The following is a 25,508-nucleotide window of genomic DNA, read 5'->3' on the forward strand; positions in this document are numbered from 1 at the left end:
GACAGTGTTTTACATGCTTATATTAATAGACGTTGACGACGTTGACTGGCATCTTTCTTAATTTCAATATAAGTAATTAAAAATGTTCGAATACTTTATAGTGTTTTGCGAAGTGTTTTAACAAAATTGTCAACTGAATATGAATATAAAACCACTCTTTTACCACTTTTATCGTCCCTGAAACATTTACACATATCAACAAACTCAGTAGCTTCACATAATCCGTGAAACACAGTCGCTCGACAGTAAAAAATGTCATAAACTGACCAAAATAACATACAACTTACGCCACAATTTCTTCTGTATAATTAAGCAGCAAGAAAACTGCTGTTTTACTAGTTGAAATTTACAAAACGCCATAAAAATCAAAATGGTGGATGCGCCAGGAAAAAATAAAAATTTAATAATTATACGATTTACGATTTAGAAAAGTTGATAGATTGTAAAGTTTTGCTCAATTTTAAATACTAAATAAAAATACTAATAAAAAATACTTATACATATTTTGGTTAAGTTTCATATCAGATGTTTAAGTACCTACTTAATTATTATCTATTGACTTGAACCACAAACGCCATGTTTTTGGGCCTTTAGGAATTGCTAATCAACATTCCAAAACATTTTTTTCTTATAATTGCACTTTTCTATAAAAAAAGCAACCCTTCCTTTTTTGCCTTTCTAATCATCTTCAAAAAAAATTTTTACAAACTAGTAGCCCTACGTAAATCATAATCAGACGATTAACAAGCATCGTAAGCAGCAAATTTTTATTATGAAATCAAATTTTAACTGTAATTTTTTTGAGATATGTATCAAAGTGAAAGGTAGATATCGAGCGACAAATGGTGGATGCGCCGGGCAAATTAGTTTTGCTATGGAGAGCCTAATAGAGGAGGGAAGAAAGCCCGACAGGAGAAAAGATGATGCTTTCTCAGAGTAAACAGGTCGAGAAGAGGGCCTGACACTAGAAACTCGGGTTGATGGTCGCAAAGACAGATAAAAGGGGTATCCGATTACCCCTTGTTTACACACAGCGTGACAGATATGTGAAAAAAATCGTCTCTGCCGACAATTACAGTAAAAGTTGCGATTGTCAGTGCTGAATTTTAAAACGCGGATGAGTCGCTTACCGTTCACTTTTCCGGGAAAATGGCGAGCGTCTGCATATTTTAAATACGGCGTCAGCGAGTCATTGTTGAAGCTTCTGAAAGAGTCATCCAGGGAGAGAGTTTCAACTGACGAGACAATGAAGACGTCAAATATTATATTCTTTGTGCTCTCGACACTGTTTAAATTCTTTTCTCCGCTTTTAATTGATACTTTTGTTAATTAACTAGCGTGATGGCCACTGGGCTGGAAGGCTTTTACTAACTTAGTCTAGTTTATTTATTAATTTAATGTGTGATAATTAAACAAACGATTTTCTAATTACGGTGTGGGCACTTTTTTGGCAAATCGTGTCTTTAGCAAGTTCTGCTAGTCCCACTTTTAATTTATCATCAAGCGGTGAACAAAAAACTCCATATATAATCTTCTTAACGTAGGCTTGAGCGCGTTTCCTGGAGAAAAGAGACACCTTAATCCGAGGAGGACGTCCCAGCTCACGTCTCGAGTACGACTCCATGAAAAACTGCTTGTTTGCCAGAAAACCGTCTCCAATTTCCCTCTAATTTATCACTTCCGGGCTCGTCCAATCGGATTATGTGCCTCATAAATTCAATCTCACCGAAAACACAAACTGTCCTAATTAAAAATTGACGATTTACTCAAAAAACGAAAAACCTGCTCCCGCTAAACGCAAAGTTTGGCCAAAGTTTCCAGCACACTTAATCAGCTTTTGGAAATGAGTTCGTTAAAATTTAGAGTTTTTTTTTGCTGAAACTGTGGCACAAATGACCCTCTCCCCGTATCGATTATGAAAAAACGGAAATCATCTCGTGCATTTACGGCGCATTCATAATCCCTTAAAAGCAGTGCAGTGCGAAAACCCCTGGGGAGACCATCCGATTGTGGTTTTTAATGATCAGACCTAATCACGTTTAGCAATTCGGCCGTTTCAAAGTGAGTGCCATTGTTGGCGACCGCAATTACACGTCTCTAAAAAATTCAAAATCAGACTTCTTTTAACAGCGAGTGTCGCGCTTTGTGCGGGTCGCTGGCACTGTTTTTGCTTCTTTTCTCTAATTAAAAGCGACTGTGCCCGCTCTCGTTTATGGAGATGGCGCGTTTTGGTTTATTTCTGATAAAAACTAGTTCACGAGGGTGAATTAAATTTGGAAAAATGCAGTCAGCGAGCGCGGGCGTTGTGTTGACAGTTCCAAATTGTAGCGCTTAATTATTATTGGAACAGCGGATTGGAAATTATATTATTTTAGGGATTAATCGCGTTATCCAATTATTCTACGAGTTGAGCGCTAATGAAATTGTCCAGAATTACCAGCTTATTAGTTTCTGGATTCTAGCTACGACTGAAAATGAACTAAAAATGCATCAGACAACGTCCGCATTGTTTGAAAGGTTTTAGTGACCTTAATTCTTAATTAATTAATTCTTAATAGGGAAAAATAAAATTTAAAAATTATTTTTTGCGTTTTTCTCGGAAATAAAAAATAAAAAACGCGGAACCATGCAGACAACGGTTCCGGTTACAGAGACATTTTAATTTCCTCTAAAAAAAATCATAACTCGAAAACAAAAAGTCCTAAAGCAAAATGGTTAATTCTGGCAAATTGTACGAAATATTTTACGTTTGAATTGATTTTTACATTGAGTTTTTTTAATTTTTTTAAGTCGAAATGTTTGATTTTGAATCAAAAATTTTTGATTTAATATTGGTGTGTTACGTATTTATTTACCATATTTCACTTTATAATGTTTTGCGAAGCAAGCAGAATGTTATTTTTAATAACACCGTCGACAGAATAAAAACAAAAAACTAGCTTTTACCCCTTTTACCATTCTTGAAACATGTCGACAAGCTCGTATAAACTAGAATTTATAAGACAAAGTCCCTTTTAACAAAAAATATCATAAACTGATCGAGATGGCATGCAAATTACGCCAGAATTTCTTGTGAGGTTCGCCTCAGCTTATTAAGTAATTAATTTTTCATTATTATTGATGCTAAAACTAAATGCTAAATTGATTGATTGATGCTAAATGCTAAAGCTAAAGTTGGAATAAAACGACAAAAATGGTGGATGCGCCGGGTTAAATAATTTACATTTACTTTGGATTTCTTAAATTTTTTTAAGTTGAAATGTTTGATTTTGAATCAAAAATTTCTGATTTAATATTGGTGTATTACGTTTCTAACACACAATTAACCCTAGCCTGATAATGATCCCGCCGTGGGCCTAGACAACGCCCTTCAAACCAAATTTCCTGTCTATTAAGCTCACAATGTCCCCACCTGCGAGCGCGCCGTTAATAACTGGAAATTCTGTCCCCGGAATTGTCGCTGCAGGTATGCCGCAATAAAGCTCACGTATCTACGACGTTGGGATCTTCTAATATGTCTATAATCCCGTCGTGGATTAAGCCTGATCTGGGGCAATATCATCGGCATTCCCCAGCGACACTTGATGCACAATCGGCTTGTTTGCCCATTAATACGTTTTGTGATAAGGTGTGTGGTTTTCAGCATGGAGTGGAGGCTTGGACATGCAAGGACCTTTGTTCTTGCACGAACCGCCACACAGAGTGGAATTTAGCAACATTTCGGGCGCGAAAGTGGACTGCACAGCACATGGGAGTCCTTCTCCGGAGGTGGAGTGGATTCTGGCGGATGGGTCCTCAGTGCATCAGGTGAGCAGTGGGAAAAAGACTGATTTATTTAACTTCAAGGAGCAATAATTTTTAATTAGATTTTTGAGTACGGATATCTATAGATTAGGATGTGAAACGAGGTACAAATAAAACGTGCCCGTTCGCGATAGTTCCGTTAATAGCGCCAGAGAGCGCTTGTCAAATTTTCAGAGCAATGAATTTGAAAAAATGGCTGTATTTGTATAACGGTTAATACAGGGAGAACAAAAAAATACAGGCGGATAGAGCATTAAATTCTCGGTAGTAAGACATAGACATAATGCAAAAATTTTATCGTAAACTATGTTTAAAAAAATTTCAAACTTTAACCAGTTTGCACTTTGCCCCATATTTTTCAAAACGCTGTGAATACGGTTACAGATGTATGAAAAATGTTGGAAAAAAAGTTGTAGAGAACTAAATTTCCTACAAAAAAGTTCGCGAGGCCATATTTCTATCTTGAACCATTTAGGCCCCAAAGACGTTTAAGCGACGGATTTACGTTATTTTGCCGGTGGTCAAGTATTGGAAAGTTAATTTATACATAAACTGTTGAAGATAGAAATATAGTGTCGCGGACTTTTTTGTAGAAAATTTAATTCTCTACAACTTTGTTTCTTACATTTTTTTTGTATCTTCAACCGTATTCGCAGCGTTTGCAAAAATAGAAGGTAGAACGCAAATTAATAATTCTAAACGCTAATTTTTTGCGCACCGTCGCATATTTATCAAAACGCTGGGAATACGGTTGAAGATACAAAAAAAGTGTAAGAAACAAAGTTGTAGAGAATTAAATTTTCTATAAAAATGTCCGCGAAACCATTATTCTATCTTCAACAGTTTAGGTATAAATTAACTTTTCGTTACTTGACCACTGTTATGATGAAACAAATCCGTCGCTCCAGTCTCTTTAAAGGGTTTTGGAGCCTAAATCGTTGACAATTGAGATATCAACTCGCGGACATTTTTTAAGAAAATTTAATTCCCTACAACTTTTTTCCTAACATTTTTCTTGAATCTTTGACCGTATTCGCAGCGTTTTGAAAATAAATAATTTTTTTCTCAAGTATTTTATAATTGTAATCGTTAATTTTTCTGAGTTTGTTGAAAGTGCAAATCTCAACATTTTTACGTTTCTTACAAGTAATTAGTAAATGGGTTGGAATTAAATTAATTTAAAACCATTTAACACTGAGCGCTATTAAATCGCACTCATTTTTAATCTCTCGTTTTGTCTCCTAACTTATAGTCTTCCGTAGTCTTGAGTGAAAGTCGCTATCAAATTCAAATTAAAAAAATCAAATAACCGGACAATTCCACCCCGAATTTTCCTTTTATTAATCTTCATGAAATCTTCTACAAAAGGATATTAAATAGTTTGCTGTAATAAATCAAATATTTTGCTGCTCTCCCTCCGAGTAAAAACGTCCAAACGTCTACATCAAACTGGGAAAATTCCTTAAATTCACCCAACAATCCTCGTTTTTCCGTCCACTCGCAATAAAGTGATTAATGATATTAAATGAAATTATTACATTGTCTGGCAATAACTTGCTCCCGCTCGACTCAAATTGTAAATAAAAGCCAATTTAATTTTGAAAAGTTTTGGACACCTCCGAGTTAGTTGTGTGTTCTACTAAACAACACAAATACCACGGAGGATTCGTTCTCTTCATTCCAAGAAACATGTGAACTTTGCAACCTCATCCACCAAAAGTGGGTCCCTTGTGGCCGCCCCTTAAACCAGCGGATTTTTCCAACTCGGACAAAAACTGGGAAAGAAAGCCGATCGTTGCTTTGGAATGAACAAAGTAACCAACGATTTTCCATTGAAATATGACTCCTCCGAGACCATTTATACAGCGCAACCTTTTCATCTCGCTCCGACTCAAAATTATTTCCCTTTAATTACAAGTTCGAGTAACCACTCTCCGAAATTGAGATTTATCCGAATTAGGCCGCTACAGCTTGTAAATTTTTCCACAGAATTTATAAGTTGAAAAATGTGTAGGTGCTTTCAGCAAAGAAATATTCCCCCGATATAAATCTCGCCGAATTCAGCTCTCAACTCTACTGAAATAAATGAATTCTGTTTGAATGTAGATTCTAATCCAATTTAAGTTTAGGACTTTTTTATGAATTATGTTCGGATTGCACACGACTGCTCACTACACGGGAAAAATTTAATAAATGTGTTCGATGTTTGCAAAAAACGGGGCGAAAGGTGAAGGATCCCGCCTGTCAAAGATATTTTCACCCACACCCCAAACTGGGCGAAAAAAGCTTCACACAAAATATATATTTTTAGTTTGTTGAGTGTTTAGAAATAATTCCGGTGGTGGCTTTCCCGGCTGAATTATGTGGCATTTTTCAGGTGCCTGAACTCCGACTGTTATTCCCCAACGGGTCTTTGGTGTTTCCCCCGTTTCCGAACGAGAGGTACCGACACGACGTCCACGCAGCGCTCTACAGGTGCAAACTGAAAAGTTCACTAGGGACGGTTGTCAGCCGGGAAGTGCATGTTAAAGCTGGTAAGTTGGCTCAAGATGTCTTATTAAAAGGCCGTCTCCAAACGGAAATTCTGCTATTGACAGAATTTCGGTGTTTAAACGGATCCAAGACAGGGAAATATCGACGAAATGACAGGCTGTTCTCGAGATTCGAGGCAACCAGAAAAATAGAATTCAGTCCAGATGCACTGTCTGCACACCAAACCATGTCAAAGAGAAATAATGACATCAATTTTACAATCATTACAATCAAAATTTTTCTAATTTGTTCTTTAACTAAGCTTGTTAATCTATATCTAATTATCAATGTTTAAACCTTCAAAGAATAATCCTGCAAATTACCGACCAATGTCTTTATCACTTATACATTTTTGAAATACTACAAATAATTCAATTAATTTTTACATTAAAAACCATAATTTACTCTCTAAAAAATTGCTGCTTTACAACTTCTGTTACAGCTAGACATTGATGAAATAAAAATAAAAATTACGCATTTGCTGTTATGATTTAACTAAAGCTTACGATTGATTACCCATAGCATTCTCTTAAATAAACTGAAATATTATAGTTTTTTTTCTAATACACAAATTTTCATAAAAAAATTTGAGAAAAATATTATTTAAAATATAAAATTTGCGCTTTATCCAGTATTTTTCAAAACGCTGAGAATACAGATAACAATATAAGGAAAAAAAATTGTAGAGAATTAAATTTTCTTTTCTTTCAACCGTTTAGGCTTCAAAGATATTAAAAAACGTTTTAATTTTACTAGTGGTTACACTTTTTTGTATCTTCAACCGTATTTTCAGCGTTTTGATATAAATGCGACGGTGCGCAAAGAGTTATTTTGACCTCCGGCAAAATGAAGCAAATTTGTCCCTTAAACGTCTTTAAACAACTTTAGGGTCTAAATGGTTAAAGATAGAGACATTATTTTCTCGAATTTTTTGTAGAAAATTTAATTTTTTACTACTTTTAAAAAAAAATTTTTCTATTTGTAACCGTATTCGCAGTGTTTTGTAAAATATGAAGCAGAGTGCTAATTGTTAAAAGTTATATTTTTTTAAATATAGTTTACGATAAATTTTTTGCATTATGTTTATATTTTACGGTTGAGAATTTATGCTCTATCTGATTGTATTTTTTTGTTTACTAGTATTTAACCGTTATAAAAATACAACCATTTTTTCAATTTTTTGCTCAGAAAACTTAGACGGTAGTGGAACAATTGCGCTCTCTGGCGCCATTATCTGAACTATCGAGAGCAGGAACGTTTTATTTGTACGTCGTTTCACATCCTAATCTTTAGTTATCCGTAGTCCAAAATAAAGATTATTATTATTATTATTATTATTATTATTATTATTATTATTATTATTATTATTATTATTATTTTATTATTATTATTATTATTATTTTGTTATTATTATTATTATTATTATTATTATTATGGGAAAAACATTGTTATACGAAAAAATAAAACTGGTGGAAACAAAACCTTTAAGTTTATTTTTTACACTCTATAAAACCTTTCACCTAACGAAAAAAAAATCTGTTGGTCAATGGGAAAAAATCTGAACACTATATGCTATGCATAAACAAAAAAAAGTTAATAATTAAATCACCTCCTTATTCTCCCATAACTTTAATACTTGTGTTCTCAGCTCGCCATAAATTCGCATTGCGAAAAATCCAATTACTCTTCTTTGCTATTTACAAGCGACAATATTTGCCCGAACTTGGCGTAAATTTCGGGATTTGCTGGCCTAACTATGCTCACACATATTGAATTGAATTTTTCTGGCGAATTCACAATATCGACTCAATTTATACGTTCCGATAAGACATCGGTATTATGCCGAACCTCTGGATGATTTGTGGTGATGCTTTATCTTTCTATCCCGATACAAATTTCAAATTTTCGGATGCGGGATAAGCTTACGTTCCACTGTTTTGAATGGAGATATATGGCTCCTAATTTGGAAAACACCAAATGTTCTAAACTGGATTACAACACGATAAGGCGATTCTACAAACACTACTACGAAAAAGTAAATCTGTTTTATCGGCTTACAACGTCCTGGCAACAGTTCCTCCCCATGTGGCAAGGAATATTGATGACAGATTATCTGGAATACTTGCACGTTTCGACAAATGGAGGTGTTGACAACTGGAATTTATTCTCAGCTCGCCAGAAAATAAATTCGTGATAGTTCAGGACAGTATACAGAGTACTCCAAGCACGGTTTACACAAAACAGTGCTAAAACTTGAGTAAAACCGAAAAAGTGCGAAGAAAAGTTCAGGGTATAGGCGGACTGTTCTGCGCTGATAGGGGTTGATGTCGCTATCCGTGATGGAAGTTAAATAGGTGTATAGTGGCTTGAAAGCCCATTCGACAGTTATGACGTTCGCTCTTGCACAGATCATAAATTTTCTCACGTAAAGTATTGATAAAGCATTAAGGGGACTTTTTCCGACATTAAAACCAAGAAAAACGGTGGTCGTTTCGCTAAAATACGCTTATTTTCAAATGTCAAAGTCGCTTAATTGCAAGCGACAAAGTTACACTGAAAAAGTGCCTGAAATATCAAAGACCTCCGGTGGTGTAGCACTTTCCGGGCGCATCTGCTTACCTGAGAGCTTTTAAATGATATCAATTATTCAAGGTGTGCTCTTGTGCACATCACGGACGCGAAATATGTGCTCGGAGGCGTTTTTATTTTATTGAAAACAACTTTTGGGAAATCACCTTACGAGCCAATTAGTGCTGATTGTGGGACACGTGTACTGAAGGGTTAACTACACCACACCCCCGCATTGATTAGCTATTTTGTTTCGGAGGCAACCGCAAACGTATCAAAATACGTCCGGATTTAGCGACTTGTCGTACGTACAAAGGGGGCGCCTAATTAAGACGTCTGAACGCATTTCAATTTGCGAGGGATTTGCCACGACCTGATTCCCGTTACGGGCGATTTTTCAGACGGGAGTCGATGCTTTTAATTGTCAGAGGTTTGAGTAAATCTGTTTTGGGTCACAAAACACTCATTAGAGAAGAATGTGGAATATTAAGCGTTATTACTGCAGCACAGTGCAGCATGCAGTAATTATTACGTTGCTGGGGGTGTAATAAATCATTGTTGAACTCTCAACATGCTAAAATGCTGTTGCTTGACAAACCGTGAACCCCTCCTAACATATTGTCTAATTTCGACCACCGACACACTTTTAATTTCCGATTAAAACTCAAATACACCTAATTGTTCAGTAAATCGAAACGAAACATCGCTTAATCCCAGTTTTCCGAGCGAGTGACTCAGTTCGATTAATTCGTTCACAATTTTCGCTCGTTTCAAGCATAAAGCAAGAACAGCAATATTTGTGATGGAGCGAATCCCGTTTTCTCCTAAATTAGAAATTAGAGTCGTTACAAATGTGGACAAACTGCCGGCTATTACAGCCCCGGCCAACAAACGGCCGCAATTCGCCTTAAAAGATTAACTCTGGCCGTAAAAAGAAATTTTAAAGAAGGGCCCTTCCATCGCATTAAATCAACGCATTATCCACTTATTATTGGAAATTGGTCGTAAAAAGCGGATGAGCGCGCCTAATAAAGCCAATATTGTAAACTGGGGCTTTGGAATGGAATTGAATTGACAGTCGGTGGAAAATTTGGGGGGCAGAAATCGGGCCCAGGTGCATGCCTCTTGAGACGTTCTCAGAACGCATCAAATATTTATTTGAAAAACTCGGACAAAGCCTCCAATTAAAAAAGCATTACTAGTGCAAAAAATGGGATTAAATTGGCCACCGATGGATTAACTATCGTATTTTTGTTCGAAATAAATTAATAATGGTTATTTCCCCGATTTTGCTTTATGTCAAACATGGATATGAAGCCGCATAAAGAATTTTACGCTGCGCTTGGCACAAAACTTGCGCTCAGCTAACAAGACAAAATCTACGTTGGAAATGTTCAATTGGACATGAAAATCGAGTTGGGTACTCGCACAGATGTGACTCTGAGAGAGAAAATCGGAATAAACTCGATTTGGATGAAATTAAAACAAAAATATAAATGTTCAGCAAACAAGACAAAAAAAATAGTCAGAATGAATTAAATTAATTTACCAATGTTTATTGGGAGAATAATTAACACCAAATTTGATATTGAAGTCAAAAAAAAATAGGACGACAAGTTTTTTAAATATTTGTTAATATTATTATACATTACAATAAATTATCAGTATTTGACAATTTTTCCAATTTTTGTTTTTTTTTTCTACTATCAGGGTCAGTTTATCTTAATGTAAAGTAATAGAGTAAAGCAATAATATAGTTTTATCCCAAAAATCTTAGTAAACTTCTTTTTATAAGACTTTAAATCTTGATGAAAACGTCTACCAGTTGATCGTTTAAGATTCCCAGGTTTTATTAGGATAATTTTCCACGAACAAAACAAAACTAGTTTGGGCTTAATCTACATTCACATGACGATATTTTAAAACAAATAAAATGTTTAACAATAGGTTTATCACAAAAAACAACGAACGAACTTAGCAATATTTCGTATGTGAATTTGTTATGATTAGACGAGTTGAAAACCCTTATATCATTTTTCCAAAAAGTGCGTACTTTCTTCAGAAATTTTCATTAACCCACTTGTTGAGAGCCACTGTGTGAATTATGGTAGTTTATTAGAAGTTAATTTTTTTCATTAAATGTGATGAAAATTGTGGCGCATGGGCGTTTTAAAAATTTTTCAAACTTGTGGCTAAGATGGTTATTAGTGTGGGAGGTTCGAATCCCGGTCGTGGCAAAAAAGTTTTTGATTTTTTTTTCGTAAAATTTAATAACAAAACACAAATTGAAACAGCAGAATTACGTAAACCAAAAAGTTAACTTATCTCTGCTGTTTTGTCAATAATACTATTTACGCTAATTTTTTTAATTCTAATTCAGCGGTTCTCAAAATTTGGAACTTTAATTTCAGAACGATTTTTTGAAAAAGTTATGCATTTTTGATTTACTTAAATTTGTCTTGCCATTATCTGTCTACCTTTCTGCTAAACCATTTCCTAACACACTGTATAAAGAAACGTATAGATGTATAAATTATCTTTTGGTAAAAAAAATGCAAACTAATGTTAATATTTGGGACGATTTCTCAATTTTTGCTTTAAAAAATCACTCAAGCTTTTGTCCTTTTCACTGCTCCTTGCTAAGTCTATACAGTGAATGAATATTGATGTTATATCACTTCCTGCGAACTCGTGACAGCAAAAAACTCCGTCTGGAGTGAGCACCGAATGGATTTTTTCTGGTTAACAAAGCCGTGGTGTTTTCTAAAGCGAATTCAATTCGCTAAAAGCCTCCCGGGCTCGAATACCAATTCGCACTTCCGGTCACCGCGAAAAAAATCGGTTTGAACCGATTAACCGCCACTAATTTACTCCGGAGGAAATTGCCGACTCCAGCAATTAAATGCCAAAAATTTATCACACTCTGTCCGCCTAATAAAACCGTGAGATGTCTCGGAAATTTCGGAATGATCATTAATTAATTCTTCGCAGACTTAATGATCTTTCCGAGTATTGTTCCTGTTATTTAACGACAATTAACGCTCGGTGATAAATTGAGCCTCTGGATCCGTCACATTTTTAACAATTAGTTGGGCTTTCAAATAAACGAGCTTTAATGCGGCCGCCTGTCGTTTTTCTAGCTTTAATGCCCCAAAAATGAAATTCATGTTTTATTGACGCCGAGTAAAGGAAATTTATGGACGCATTTTCTTGTTAAAGCTTAACATTTTAAATAAACTGACAGGAAAAGAGGCTGCAACTTGCATCAAAAACTAATTGATTTCAACTACGAGCAAAAATTAGCTCCGAAATTCATAACAACAAACTTTTTGCTCGCGTTGCTCAATTTAAAAGTTTCGCCTTCGAATAAATGGGCCATTCGGGCGGAAATTAGCATTTTGAGGTGAAAGAACAGGCGCAACATTCCAGCATATTTTTATTTACCCTTGGCAGTTTAACATAATTAAAAATTTTATTTGAACAAATTGTAGCACATTGTTTGGGGTGTTAATACAGTTTTATGTTTTAATAACGGCGGGATTATGCTAAATTATGGTTTAATGACTTTGTACGCCATGTAAGACAATATCGGGTTGCTTGGGCCATTACATTGTTGCTGGCGGGAGTTTTATTTGCTGTAACTAGTCGATTATTGGGCGCTGACATAAAAGAATTCGCTGAAATTAATTTGTGCGCTATTACTCAATTCCCCAATTCGCGTTTCGTTCAGTTACAGGCGAAATAATGAAATTTTAAGTAATTCCGCTCCACTTATACTGTGAATTATTGCCGTCGTAAATAACCTATCAAATCGAACACATTTATACCTTTTGCTCGAGACCTGTACTTTACTGCCTTTATTTGAAATGAACACATCTCGACTACCATTTTACTAAATCACTTAAGACTGTTATAGATTTCAGTTTATGGCTGGAATTTCAGGCACGAAACGACCAACTTTGTTTCGCGCACTGAAAGCATATTTACAAAACTGTCACTCGTTACTCCATACTCTTTTACGAGTAAAATAATTCAGGCACTTACTATTTTCTACAAGTTTTTAAATTGTTTGATATCTACCTGGTCAGGTCAGGTCAGGTCAAGTTAACTAAAGGTTAACTAACAAAACAATCAGAAATTAAATACATTTATGTTTAAATTTTTGGAATAGTTTATCTGGTAATGTTTTTAATTTTTGTTTCCTGACAATATTTAGAATAACTGTTTTAAAATTGGAAAAAAATAATTGTGTAAAACTAAAAAAAATGTCTGCTCTATAATTTTTTTAAAGAGAACTTTTCAAATTTAACACACGTTAAAATTCCAAATCTGAAAATTTTATTGGTTGTTGAAACATATACGAGTAACTATTTAACAATTCTGCCAGCTTTATTTCAGAATCTTTAATTACGAGTATTTTTATAAATGCTTCATTTTGACATTATTTCAAAATTTTGGATGCTATTGTTAATTTTTTCAAATGACACCTAACATTTTTTTTACTGTTTTGGATATTTTTCAGTTCTCAGATAAATTTAAAAAATAAGTTAAAATATAAAACAAAGATGAAAAAAAATTTTCTAATTATATACAGCAAAGAACGCTGTAGTTTTCTATTACTCACTTACTTTACTTCCTTACATTTCAATAATTAGCATGATATCGAAAAGCAATTGACTTGCTTATAATTAAAAAAGTTTAAACAATGTAACAACATTTAATTTAGCGGACTTTGTCACAACAAAAAGGTTTTTTTTTTGAACAGAATGTAAAAGTCCTACTTTTGCGCCTAAGTATTTTTACTTTTATCAATCCACCAATTTTTACAAATGTATCTATAAAAAAATATTAAGATTATTAATATTTTGGTGTTTTTAAGGCCTGGGGGTTTAGAAGATCGACGATTTTTTTGTAAAGAATCAAAAAAAAAAGTCCGTAAAAGTGATTATGTTATCGTTACTTTTAAAAATGTAACAAAAATCCTATTTTCAAAATATATTTCAAAACTTTACTAAATTATCAAAATATTTACGTTTTGCATTGTAGATAAAACTGTGTATGTTATTCAGAGTGAACGTAAATTAGGGCTTAGCTTGACTATTGGACACGTTCAGTCACATAATCTGACATTTTTGACAAAATCTACTACAATAATATTAATAATAATAATTATAATAATAATAATAATAATAATAATAATAATAATAATAATAAGAGCCATTATTAAATAAATTTATACAATAATAAATAGGCAGGAAGTAATGAGTTTTAGCTGAGAATGAGAAACTATTTAACTACAAAAAATAATAGAAAATGTAAAAATAATAAAATAAAAATAAAATTAGCATAAACAATGTAGAAACATGTAAAAATAAAATAAATAAATATCGAACTTATTTAAAAACTAAAAACAAAACAAAAAACTATTGCCAGTCTTTTGAGACACAAGAAATCAGAAAAAATTCTCTCAGAAAAAAAATTCATTAAAAAAAAAAGAAAAAATTCTGCACTTATTTTCAACTTTAGTTGGGCAAAATTAATTAAAAAAAACATATTCTTAATTTTGCTCTTAACTCAAACACTGAATTCCCAGAATTAGAAATTAAGAATAGATTTTTTTCTAGAAATTTTTAAATTGTTAAAAATCTACCTGGTCAAGTCAGGTCACGTCAGGCCAAGTTATAGATTTGTATACACCTATTGAACATACTTGAAGTTACTTTCCGCCGATTTATTTCTGAAAATTTACAGTTGTGAAGCAAAAATACGACGTCCAAGTCCATGACGAATACGTGATTGCGGGCAACACAGCGGTCCTCAAATGCAAGATTCCGAATTACGTGGCTGAATACGTGATGGTCACCTCCTGGGTCCAAGACGAAACCATCAACATCTACCCCAACACGGACATTGGCGGCAAATACGTCGTCCTCAGCAACGGGGACCTCTACATAAGTAATGCAGGACCTGGGGACGGGTACAAGAACTACGGCTGTCGCACTGTTAACCGGCTCACAGGTTAGCGAAATTTAAATTTTTAATACCCTCTGCAAGTAGTTCCAGTTGCTAAAATTATGTTTGACGTCGTATTAGGGCGAAACTTGCAGCAGTTTGCTAATCTTATTTCGGGAAGTTGTAAGTGAGTTTATGTAAAACTTTGCTTTTTGTAACGGACCACGAAACTTGAAAAACCTGCGTACGGAATGCATTAGGGTCTGGAATTGTCACTACACTTCCTGTTTACTTAGAGAAATGCGCAAACATTCTTGTACGAATTGGAAAAGTTCCAGAGATACATTTCTGGGGGGTTGTTAAGGGAGGCAAACCGTTTGGTTTTTCTTAACAGGTGAAGTCCAGACGAGCATGTATCCGGGAAGGATAATCGTGACGGAACCGAAGGGCAACGTCCAGCCACGGATCAGCGTGGACAAGTACAATGCCAGGAGGGTGGTCCTGGGGGAGGACGTCACGCTGCCGTGCGTCGCGCAAGGACATCCTGTTCCTGGATACTACTGGAAGAGGGAACTGCAAGGACAAAGCGTACCTGTTGCTCTGGGGGAAAGACTGACCATTTTATCGGCAGGATTACTGAGGATATCCAAGGTGGGTTGAAAATTAATTCAAACAGCAAATTATTGTAGCAGAAAAAGTGTGCCAAATGAGGGGGAAAAAAGAGTCCTTTTTATAATTTTGCGAGTTAATTATAAAATTAGTATTTCTCTATCGAAATATATAATGACAAAAATTATGTACATTTTTGTAACAGATTTGAATAAATCGTTGATTTTAATTAAACTATAACTGTACATTCAATGATTGCGACAATAATTTACAACAAATATTCCAAAATTTTTAAAATCATAAAAAAATAACTAGTTGCATATTGATAAAAAAATTTTTTCTAATTTATATTATATTTTTCTTTAAACATTTAATTACGAAATTGTGTTATTATTGCTTTTGAAGATCTTCTGAGTATTTTCCTTGTTTGTTTGTAATATTCCTTGATTAGACCTTTCTGCATGTTTATCGACACTACGCTAAAATTTTCGGTAAAAAAATTAAAGTGAGAGTCTAGCAAAATATTTTCAAAGACAGGATATATATTAAACTTTTATAACAAGAAAAAAAATTTTAGATTAGTTTTTTGGTATTTTCTTGGTATATTTTTTGATTTTTTAACTTTCCATCAAGCGAAATTGATTTTATTTGTGCATACAGACATCAACAAAAAAATCCTCAATTGTCATTATACATTATAAATTATAAATACATTATTCCAAAATTTACAATGTTATTAATTTTTACTTAATAAAACCATTCTTAATTTTTCTAAATGATAACAGTTTCAACAAAATCGGAGATTTAATACAAACGACTTTCAAATGGCAAACGTTAAAAATGGTGGAGGCGCCGGGTTAGTCCGCCAACTAAATTTTATTCAATTACCATTCTGTAATAATGTACATTAAGAAAATATATTTCTGTCGGAATAACTATTTTTAAACATGTTATTATATAGCATTTAATTTTTTTTGAAAAAAATAGATAATTTAAAGAGCTTTCCAACGATAATAAACTTCATGGGGTTATTTCTGATAGTTCCGGAGCTATTGCTCAACAAATATTCCGGGTACCCAAAATCGGCAAAAATTGCGACGAAAATTGAAAAAATCAAACATCAAAAAATCGAACATATGGACTTTTTTGGACTTTTAATAACTCTAGAGAGTTGTAAAGGCATATATAAATACGAAAAAGTATGATAGAACGAATTTAAAAAAAAATTTTTTTTTCGCTTTCTTGAAGGTAAGTGTTAATTCTCAGGAAATTTTAGCAAAAAAAATCAAATTTTTAAATCTCATGAAAAGTTCGTATAATACAGAAAATGGGCCGCTGAATTCAATGGAACAAACCGCAATGCTCTACGACTTTTAGTTTTTTTTTTATGAATGAGGGGGAAAAAAGAGTCAATTTGTCGTAGCGTAATCTTGGATCTTTATGATTATCGTTCAATTTAAAATGCTAGTAGTTAGGAGGAAGAGTATTGTAAAGATCGTTAACTAAACTGCTCCCTTTATTGGCAATTCGAGTCGCGATACTAAGGAGTTTATGCCGAAAAGCGAAGCTTTAAAGTTAGAGACAACAAAGTTTGAAAGAATGAACATCGAGCAGAATCTTAGGTAAATTTCATTTTTATAACTCGAGCTGGTGAACCGAGATGGAAAAAATCCATCACAATTTCGCTCGATTGATATAAAAACGAGTTGGATAATTTCATAGAGAGCGTAAATTAAAATACAGTTCCTTTGTTCTCGTGCAATTAATTTAATTGCAATGCAATAAGGTAATGCTCGAGACATGACGCGTTTTTTCCACTCGGCCAAGAGAATCACTTACGACTGTAAAAGCATTTAGTAGTTTTGCATTGCAAATATCAAGTTTAGTGACTTCATTTGCATATAGAACATCAAATTGCTTTTCATTTCGGCGATGCTGGAACTACCAGACAACATTTACTGCCTGCTTTTGTGATTGTTCGCGCAAGTTTTGGCATAATCCTGGGCTTATGTTGCACATTTCCTAACAAACCGGCGTTTCCTCTCGGATCGGACAGAAGGACCATATTAAGTGATGGGCGTTTTTAGTTCAAGAAATGACCTCGCTAGCAGTGCGAAGAAAATTATTTTGTAACTCTGTTACGAAAAATGTGAATCGAGTCTTGAGAGCAGAAATAAAACGCTAAAAAAAATCTCAGACATGTCATTATCTTAAAATTCTTTAAAAATATTAGCTCATTTCAAAATAAATATTTTACAAAAAATGTGTTTTTTACTTAAAATGTTTCTTTAGACTGAAACAACATTGATGAAAATTTCGTAGTTTTTATTTTGTTTCAAAATAATTACGCTGTTTTGTTTTAAATTTTTTTTCAATTTTGATCTTACAAGTTCTCGTTAAGATTTCAACTCTATTTAAGTAATTTTAAAGCCTGTTTTAGGCGATTTTAAATTCTTATCAGTCTTCTATTCCTTTACAAAAAAAATAAATTCTTTGTGGAAATCTCGTGCAATTCTAAACTGCTTTTAAAAATGGGAGTTAATCTTCAAGACAATGAATATATTTTCCATTAGATATGTAGTTTAACCTCAAGAATTCAGGTTTTATAAATCTCAATTTGAGACTATTACCACATTTAAAACGCTATCAAGCGTTGTAAATTTAATTTTGCTCATTACAGTTCTGGAAAGTGCTTAAATTTTCTCACGAAAAATTATAGCTACAATATTTTTTAAACATGGGAAGTTTAGCTTGGTACTTACAATACTCTGGAAAAATAACTTTTTTTCTCCTTTTTATAATTTTGCGAGTTAATTATAAAATTAGTATTTCTCTATCGAAATATATAATGACAAAAATTATGTATATTTTTGTAACAGATTTAAATAAATCGTTGATTTTAATAGAACTATAACTGTACATTCAATGATTGCGACAATAATTTCCAACAAATATCCCAAGATTTTGAAAATCATAAAAAAATAACTAGTTGCATATTGATAAAATTTTTCTTTCTAATTTTTTTTATATTTGGTTTTAAAGATCTTTTGAGTATTTTTCTTGTTTATTTGTAATATTCCTTGATAAGACCTTTCTGCATGTTTATCGACACCACGCTAGAATTTTCGGTAAAAAAATTAAAGTGAGAGTCAAGCAAAATATTTTCAAAATATATATTAAACTTTTATAACAAGAAAAAAAATTCTCGATTAGTTTTTTGGTATTTCTTGGTATATTTCTTGGTTTTTTATTTTTCCATCAAGCAAAATTGATTTTATTTGTGCATACAGATACAATTTAAGTAGGTAAAGTAGCGTTTATGCAATAACTAAAAAATTTTAAAAATTAAAATACAGTAAATAAACACCTCCAAATAACGGACATCTCTTTACAACCAACACTTTTTTAGGAACGTAACGAAAGTATTAAAAAATAATGTAAGAAAACCTCTTTAAACGAACCCTCTGTATAGTAGACATCAACAAAAAAATCCTCAATTGTCATTATACATTATAAATTATAAATACATTATTCCAAAATTTACAATGTTATTAATTTTTACTTAATAAAACCATTCTCAATTTTTAATACAAACGACTTTCAAATGGCAAACGTTAAAAATGGTGGAGGCGCCGGGTTAGTCCGCCAACTAAATTTTATTCAATTACGATTCTATAATAATGTACATTAAGAAAATATATTTCTCTAGGAATAACTACTTTTAAACATGTTATTATATAGCATTTAGTCGATTGTTTTATAATAAAATTTGAATTTTCGGTAAAGTTGGTGATTAAAAGACGAGAATTCGTAAACTTTTATTTAAATTACCTGGTGTAAATACAGTGCGAAACAGCATAATCTACAAAACTCCCGCACACATCTCATCATTTCTCCTCTTCCCCTAAGACGCGCTATTTGTAAGACACACATAACACTAAAACTTGTAAGCTTTTCCCGTCTTTCTTCCTGATTTATTTACTTTTTATCTCGGCCGTTTTTATGGATTTTTGCTAATCCAGCTGCCAAAGTCGGCATCTGCCCGCTCTGGATTTCCCTTCTCCTCGCCCGGCTACAATTAAACGCGTTAAATTTTTGGCCTTTGCAATAAATCGCCGGCTCCTAGGGCGAAGTTCCACAGTCGGCGGTGTTTCCCCTGCGTGAAAATTGGCGCCATTAGTCACGCAGCGGCGAGAATCGGGCTTTATTAGATAGCAGCGTTTATAATACGGTGTTGTTTGTGTGTTGCAGGTGCGGTTGGAGGACCGCGGGGTGTACGTGTGCTTCGCCAACAACTCTGCGGGCGAGGAGAGCGTGAGGGTGACGCTGGAAATAACAGCGCCCTTGTCAGCACATGTTCAACCTCAAGTACAAGTGGTCGACGTCGGGAAGGAGGCCAGCTTCCAGTGCATTGTCAACGGATATCCCGTCTCTCAAGTCAGCTGGCTGCACAACGGTGAGACCCTCCCCCTTAATGAATTTATTAAATGCGGGCGAGTTTGACGACCTGCAGACCCCTCAAACAGTTTGGCGAAGCGAACTTTTGAAATTAATCGACTCAGAAAGCATCTAAGGCTAGCGTCATGTTTTTTGGCAGTTTGTATATTATTTTAAACTTATTTTAATTATGTAAAACTATCCGAAAAAGTTGAAAGATCTTAATGTAGGCTCCCGAAAATTGATTGGAGTCGAGAAATACGACTTTCTACTAGATTTCTGCTTATAATTTTCTTGTTTGACTTATATTTAGTGAAGTATTAGTCTTGCAAAAAAATTTCAATTTTCAATCGCCAATTACGGCCAAACTTCATGGGGTTATCTCTGATAGTTCCGGAGCTATTGCTCAATAAATATTCCGGGTACCCAAAATCGACAAAAATTGCGACGAAAATTGAAAAAATCAATCATCAAAAAATCGAACTTTTTTGGACTTTTAACAACTCTAGAGAGTTGTAAAGGCATATATAAATACGAAAAAGTATTATAGAACAAATTTAAAAAAAAATTTTTTTTCACTTTCTTGAAGGTAAGTGTTAATAATACTCAGGAAATTTTAGCAAAAAAAATCAAATTTTTAAATCTCATGAAAAGTTCGTATAATACAGAAAATGGGCCGCTGAATTCAATGGAACAAACCGCATTGCTCTACGACTTTTAGTTTTTGAGTTATGAATTTTTTTGTTGAATAAAATTTTCCACTATGACAAATGGCTACCCTAAATTTAGGCAAAAAATTTTAAATTTTTTATTTTTGTGAAAAATTGACATAATATGTAAAATGAGCCGTAGAATTCAACCGAACAAACCGCAATGCTCTACGACTTTTAGTTTTTTTTTTATGAATTTTTTTAGTGAAAAATTTTGATCGCCTCTGTAGCCGGAACCGTAGCCCGGAGCGGCTCCGGGTTTAATCGAAAAAATAGAGAAAATTAAGCGCTATCAGATGGTTTTTGCTCGTTGCTCTAAGTCTTACAGTTTCCGAGAAAAACGCAAAAAAAGGTTTCCATTTTCACTTTTTTTCAATTTTCAACCGCCAATTACGGCGAAACTATTAGAGTTATCGAGAAACGGAAAAATCGAGGACAACCGGAATAAAAAACTCTACAAAATGGCATAGGACTCAAGGCGATATCTCGCAAAAAAATTTTCAATTTTCAATCGCCGATTACGGCCAAACTAACAGAGGTAGGAGAAAACTCTTTTTTCCATCGTAAAGAGCACATCAAAATCTATAAGATAGAATAAGTTTTGTTTGATTCTGAGGCACTTTTAAAATTGACCATTTTGTAGGGGGGGGTGTTAACTTTTTTTTAATTTTTCTTATTTTTCCAATTACGACTAAACTATTTAAAAAAGTGGAACTGTTTTGATCCTCACCTATGCAAAATGATCCGGGGAATCGATTGGCATCGAAAAAATTGCCAAATTCCCATTAGTTTTTTAGTTATGAATTTTTTTAAATTTTACCAATTTTTGCATTTATCTGCAATTTGCTCAAAAACTATTAGTCGGAGAACAATAATTTTTTTAGAAAAAAATAGATAATTTAAAGAGCTTTCCAACGATAATAAACTTCATGGGGTTATCTCTGATAGTTCCGGAGCTATTGCTCAACAAATATTCCGGGTACCCAAAATCGACAAAAATTGCGACGAAAATTGAAAAAATCAATCATCAAAAAATCGAACATTTGGACTTTTTTGGACTTTTAACAACTCTAGAGAGTTGTAAAGGCATATATAAATACGAAAAAGTATTATAGAACGAATTTAAAAAAAAAATTTTTTTTCACTTTCCTGAAGGTAAGTGTTAATAATACTCAGGAAATTTTAGCAAAAAAAAATCAAATTTTTAAATCACATAAAAAGTTCGTATAATACAGAAAATGGGCCGCTGAATTCAATGGAACAAACCGCATTGCTCTACGACTTTTAGTTTTTGAGTTATGAATTTTTTTGTTGGATAAAATTTTCCACTATGACAAATGGCTACCCTAAATTTAGGCAAAAAATTTTACATTTTTAATTCTTGTGAAAAATTGATATAATATGTAAAATGAGCCGTAGAATTCAACCGAACAAACCGCAATGCTCTACGACTTTTAGTTTTTTTTTATGAATTTTTTTAGTGAAAAACTTTGATCGCCTCTGTAGCCGGAACCGTAGCCCGGAGCGGCTCCGGGTTTAATCGAAAAAATAGAGAAAATTAAGCGCTATCAGATGATTTTTTGCTCGTTGCTCTAAGTCTTACAGTTTCCGAGAAAAACGCAAAAAAGGTTTCCATTTTCACTTTTTTTCAATTTTCATCCGCCAATTACGGCGAAACTATTAGAGTTATCGAGAAACGGAAAAATCGAGGACAACCGGAATAAAAAACTCTACAAAATGGCATAGGACTCAAGGCGATATCTCGCAAAAAAATTTTCAATTTTCAATCGCCGATTACGGCCAAACTAAGAGAGCTAGGAGAAAACTCTTTTTTCCATCGTAAAGAGCACATAAAAATCTATAAGATAGAATAAGATTTGTTTGATTCTGAGGCACTTTTAAAATTGACCATTTTGTAGGGGGGGGTGTTAACTTTTTTTTAATTTTTCTTATTTTTCCAATTACGACTAAACTATTTAAAAAAGTGGAACTGTTTTGATCCTCACCTATGCAAAATGATCCGGGGAATCGATTGGCATCGAAAAAATTGCCAAATTCCCATTAGTTTTTTAGTTATGAATTTTTTTAAATTTTACCAATTTTTGCATTTATCTGCAATTTGCTCAAAAACTATTAGTCGGAGAACAATAATTTTTTTAGAAAAAAATAGATAATTCAAAGAGCTTTCCAACGATAATAAACTTCATGGGGTTATCTCTGATAGTTCCAGAGCTATTGCTCAACAAATATTCCGGGTACCCAAAATCGACAAAAATTGCGACGAAAATTGAAAAAATCAATCATCAAAAAATCGAACATTTGGACTTTTTTGGACTTTTAACAACTCTAGAGAGTTGTAAAGGCATATATAAATACGAAAAAGTATTATAGAACAAATTAAAAAAAATTTTTTTTTTTCACTTTCCTGAAGGTAAGTGTTAATACTCAGGAAATTTTAGCAAAAAAAAATCAAATTTTTAAATCACATAAAAAGTTCGTATAATACAGAAAATGGGCCGCTGAATTCAATGGAACAAACCGCATTGCTCTACGATTTTTAGTTTTTGAGTTATGAATTTTTTTGTTGGATAAAATTTTCCACTATGACAAATGGCTACCCTAAATTTAGGCAAAAAATTTTAAATTTTTAATTCTTGTGAAAAATTGATATAATATGTAAAATGAGCCGTAGAATTCAACCGAACAAACCGCAATGCTCTACGACTTTTAGTTTTTTTTTTATGAATTTTTTTAGTAAAAAATTTTGATCGCCTCTGTAGCCGGAACCGTAGCCCGGAGCGGCTCCGGGTTTAATCGAAAAAATAGAGAAAATTAAGCGCTATCAGATGGTTTTTTGATCGTTGCTCTAAGTCTTACAGTTTCCGAGAAAAACGCAAAAAAAGGTTTCCATTTTCACTTTTTTTCAATTTTCAACCGCCAATTACGGCGAAACTATTAGAGTTATCGAGAAACGGAAAAATCGAGGACAACCGGTATAAAAAACTCTACAAAATGGCATAGGACTCAAGGCGATATCTCGCAAAAACATTTTCAATTTTCAATCGCCGATTACGGCCAAACTAACAGAGGTAGGAGAAAACTCTTTTTTCCATCGTAAAGAGCACATCAAAATCTATAAGATAGAATAAGTTTTATTTGATTCTGAGGCACTTTTAAAATTGACCATTTTGTAGGGGGGGTGTTAACTTTTTTTAATTTTTCTTATTTTTCCAATTACGACTAAACTATTTAAAAAAGTGGAACTGTTTTGATCTTCACCTATGCAAAATGATCCGGGGAATCGATTGGCATCGAAAAAATTGCCAAATTCCCATTAGTTTTTTAGTTATGAATTTTTTTAAATTTTACCAATTTTTGCATTTATCTGCAATTTGCTCAAAAACTATTAGTCGGAGAACAATAATTTTTTTAGAAAAAAATAGATAATTTAAAGAGCTTTCCAACGATAATAAACATCATGGGGTTATCTCTGATAGTTCCGGAGCTATTGCTCAACAAATATTCCGGGTACCCAAAATCGACAAAAATTGCGACGAAAATTGAAAAAATCAAACATCAAAAAATCGAACATTTGGACTTTTTTGGACTTTTAACAACTCTAGAGAGTTGTAAAGGCATATATAAATACGAAAAAGTATTATAGAACGAATTTAAAAAAAAAATTTTTTTTCACTTTCTTGAAGGTAAGTGTTAATAATACTCAGGAAATTTTAGCAAAAAAAAATCAAATTTTTAAATCACATAAAAAGTTCGTATAATACAGAAAATGGGCCGCTGAATTCAATGGAACAAACCGCATTGCTCTACGACTTTTAGTTTTTGAGTTATGAATTTTTTTGTTGGATAAAATTTTCCACTATGACAAATGGCTACCCTAAATTTAGGCAAAAAATTTTAAATTTTTAATTCTTGTGAAAAATTGATATAATATGTAAAATGAGCCGTAGAATTCAACCGAACAAACCGCAATGCTCTACGACTTTTAGTTTTTTTTTTATGAATTTTTTTAGTGAAAAATTTTGATCGCCTCTGTAGCCGGAACCGTAGCCCGGAGCGGCTCCGGGTTTAATCGAAAAAATAGAGAAAATTAAGCGCTATCAGATGGTTTTTGCTCGTTGCTCTAAGTCTTACAGTTTCCGAGAAAAACGCAAAAAAAGGTTTCCATTTTCACTTTTTTTCAATTTTCAACCGCCAATTACGGCGAAACTATTAGAGTTATCGAGAAACGGAAAAATCGAGGGCAACCGGAATAAAAAACTCTACAAAATGGCATAGGACTCAAGGCGATATCTCGCAAAAAAATTTTCAATTTTCAATCGCCGATTACGGCCAAACTAACAGAGGTAGGAGAAAACTCTTTTTTCCATCGTAAAGAGCACATCAAAATCTATAAGATAGAATAAGTTTTGTTTGATTCTGAGGCACTTTTAAAATTGACCATTTTGTAGGGGGGGGTGTTAACTTTTTTTTAATTTTTCTTATTTTTCCAATTACGACTAAACTATTTAAAAAAGTGGAACTGTTTTGATCCTCACCTATGCAAAATGATCCGGGGAATCGATTGGCATCGAAAAAATTGCCAAATTCCCATTAGTTTTTTAGTTATGAATTTTTTTAAATTTTACCAATTTTTGCATTTATCTGCAATTTGCTCAAAAACTATTAGTCGGAGAACAATAATTTTTTTAGAAAAAAATAGATAATTTAAAGAGCTTTCCAACGATAATAAACTTCATGGGGTTGTCTCTGATAGTTCCGGAGCTATTGCTCAACAAATATTCCGGGTACCCAAAATCGACAAAAATTGCGTCGAAAATTGAAAAAATCAATCATCAAAAAATCGAACATTTGGACTTTTTTGGACTTTTAACAACT

General features: G+C 33.2%; 1 protein-coding gene across 10 annotated transcripts in view; it reads left to right on the forward strand.

Annotated features, from left to right (window-relative positions):
- Dscam4 (Down syndrome cell adhesion molecule 4) overlaps positions 1–25,508 on the forward strand; it is a 94,391-nt gene that overhangs the window by 35,122 nt on the left and 33,761 nt on the right. For all 10 annotated transcript variants that reach the window (XM_064355843.1, XM_015981426.2, XM_064355844.1 and 7 more), the window contains exons 2-6: positions 3,644–3,807; positions 6,182–6,338; positions 14,656–14,922; positions 15,251–15,507; positions 19,717–19,921. In XM_064355843.1, the coding sequence (XP_064211913.1) occupies positions 3,644–3,807; positions 6,182–6,338; positions 14,656–14,922; positions 15,251–15,507; positions 19,717–19,921 (1,050 nt within the window). The remainder of the gene's footprint in view (positions 1–3,643; positions 3,808–6,181; positions 6,339–14,655; positions 14,923–15,250; positions 15,508–19,716; positions 19,922–25,508) is intronic.

Source organism: Tribolium castaneum, chromosome 3 (assembly GCF_031307605.1).
Source record: "Tribolium castaneum strain GA2 chromosome 3, icTriCast1.1, whole genome shotgun sequence".
In the NCBI taxonomy this organism is placed as follows: domain Eukaryota; kingdom Metazoa; phylum Arthropoda; class Insecta; order Coleoptera; family Tenebrionidae; genus Tribolium; species Tribolium castaneum.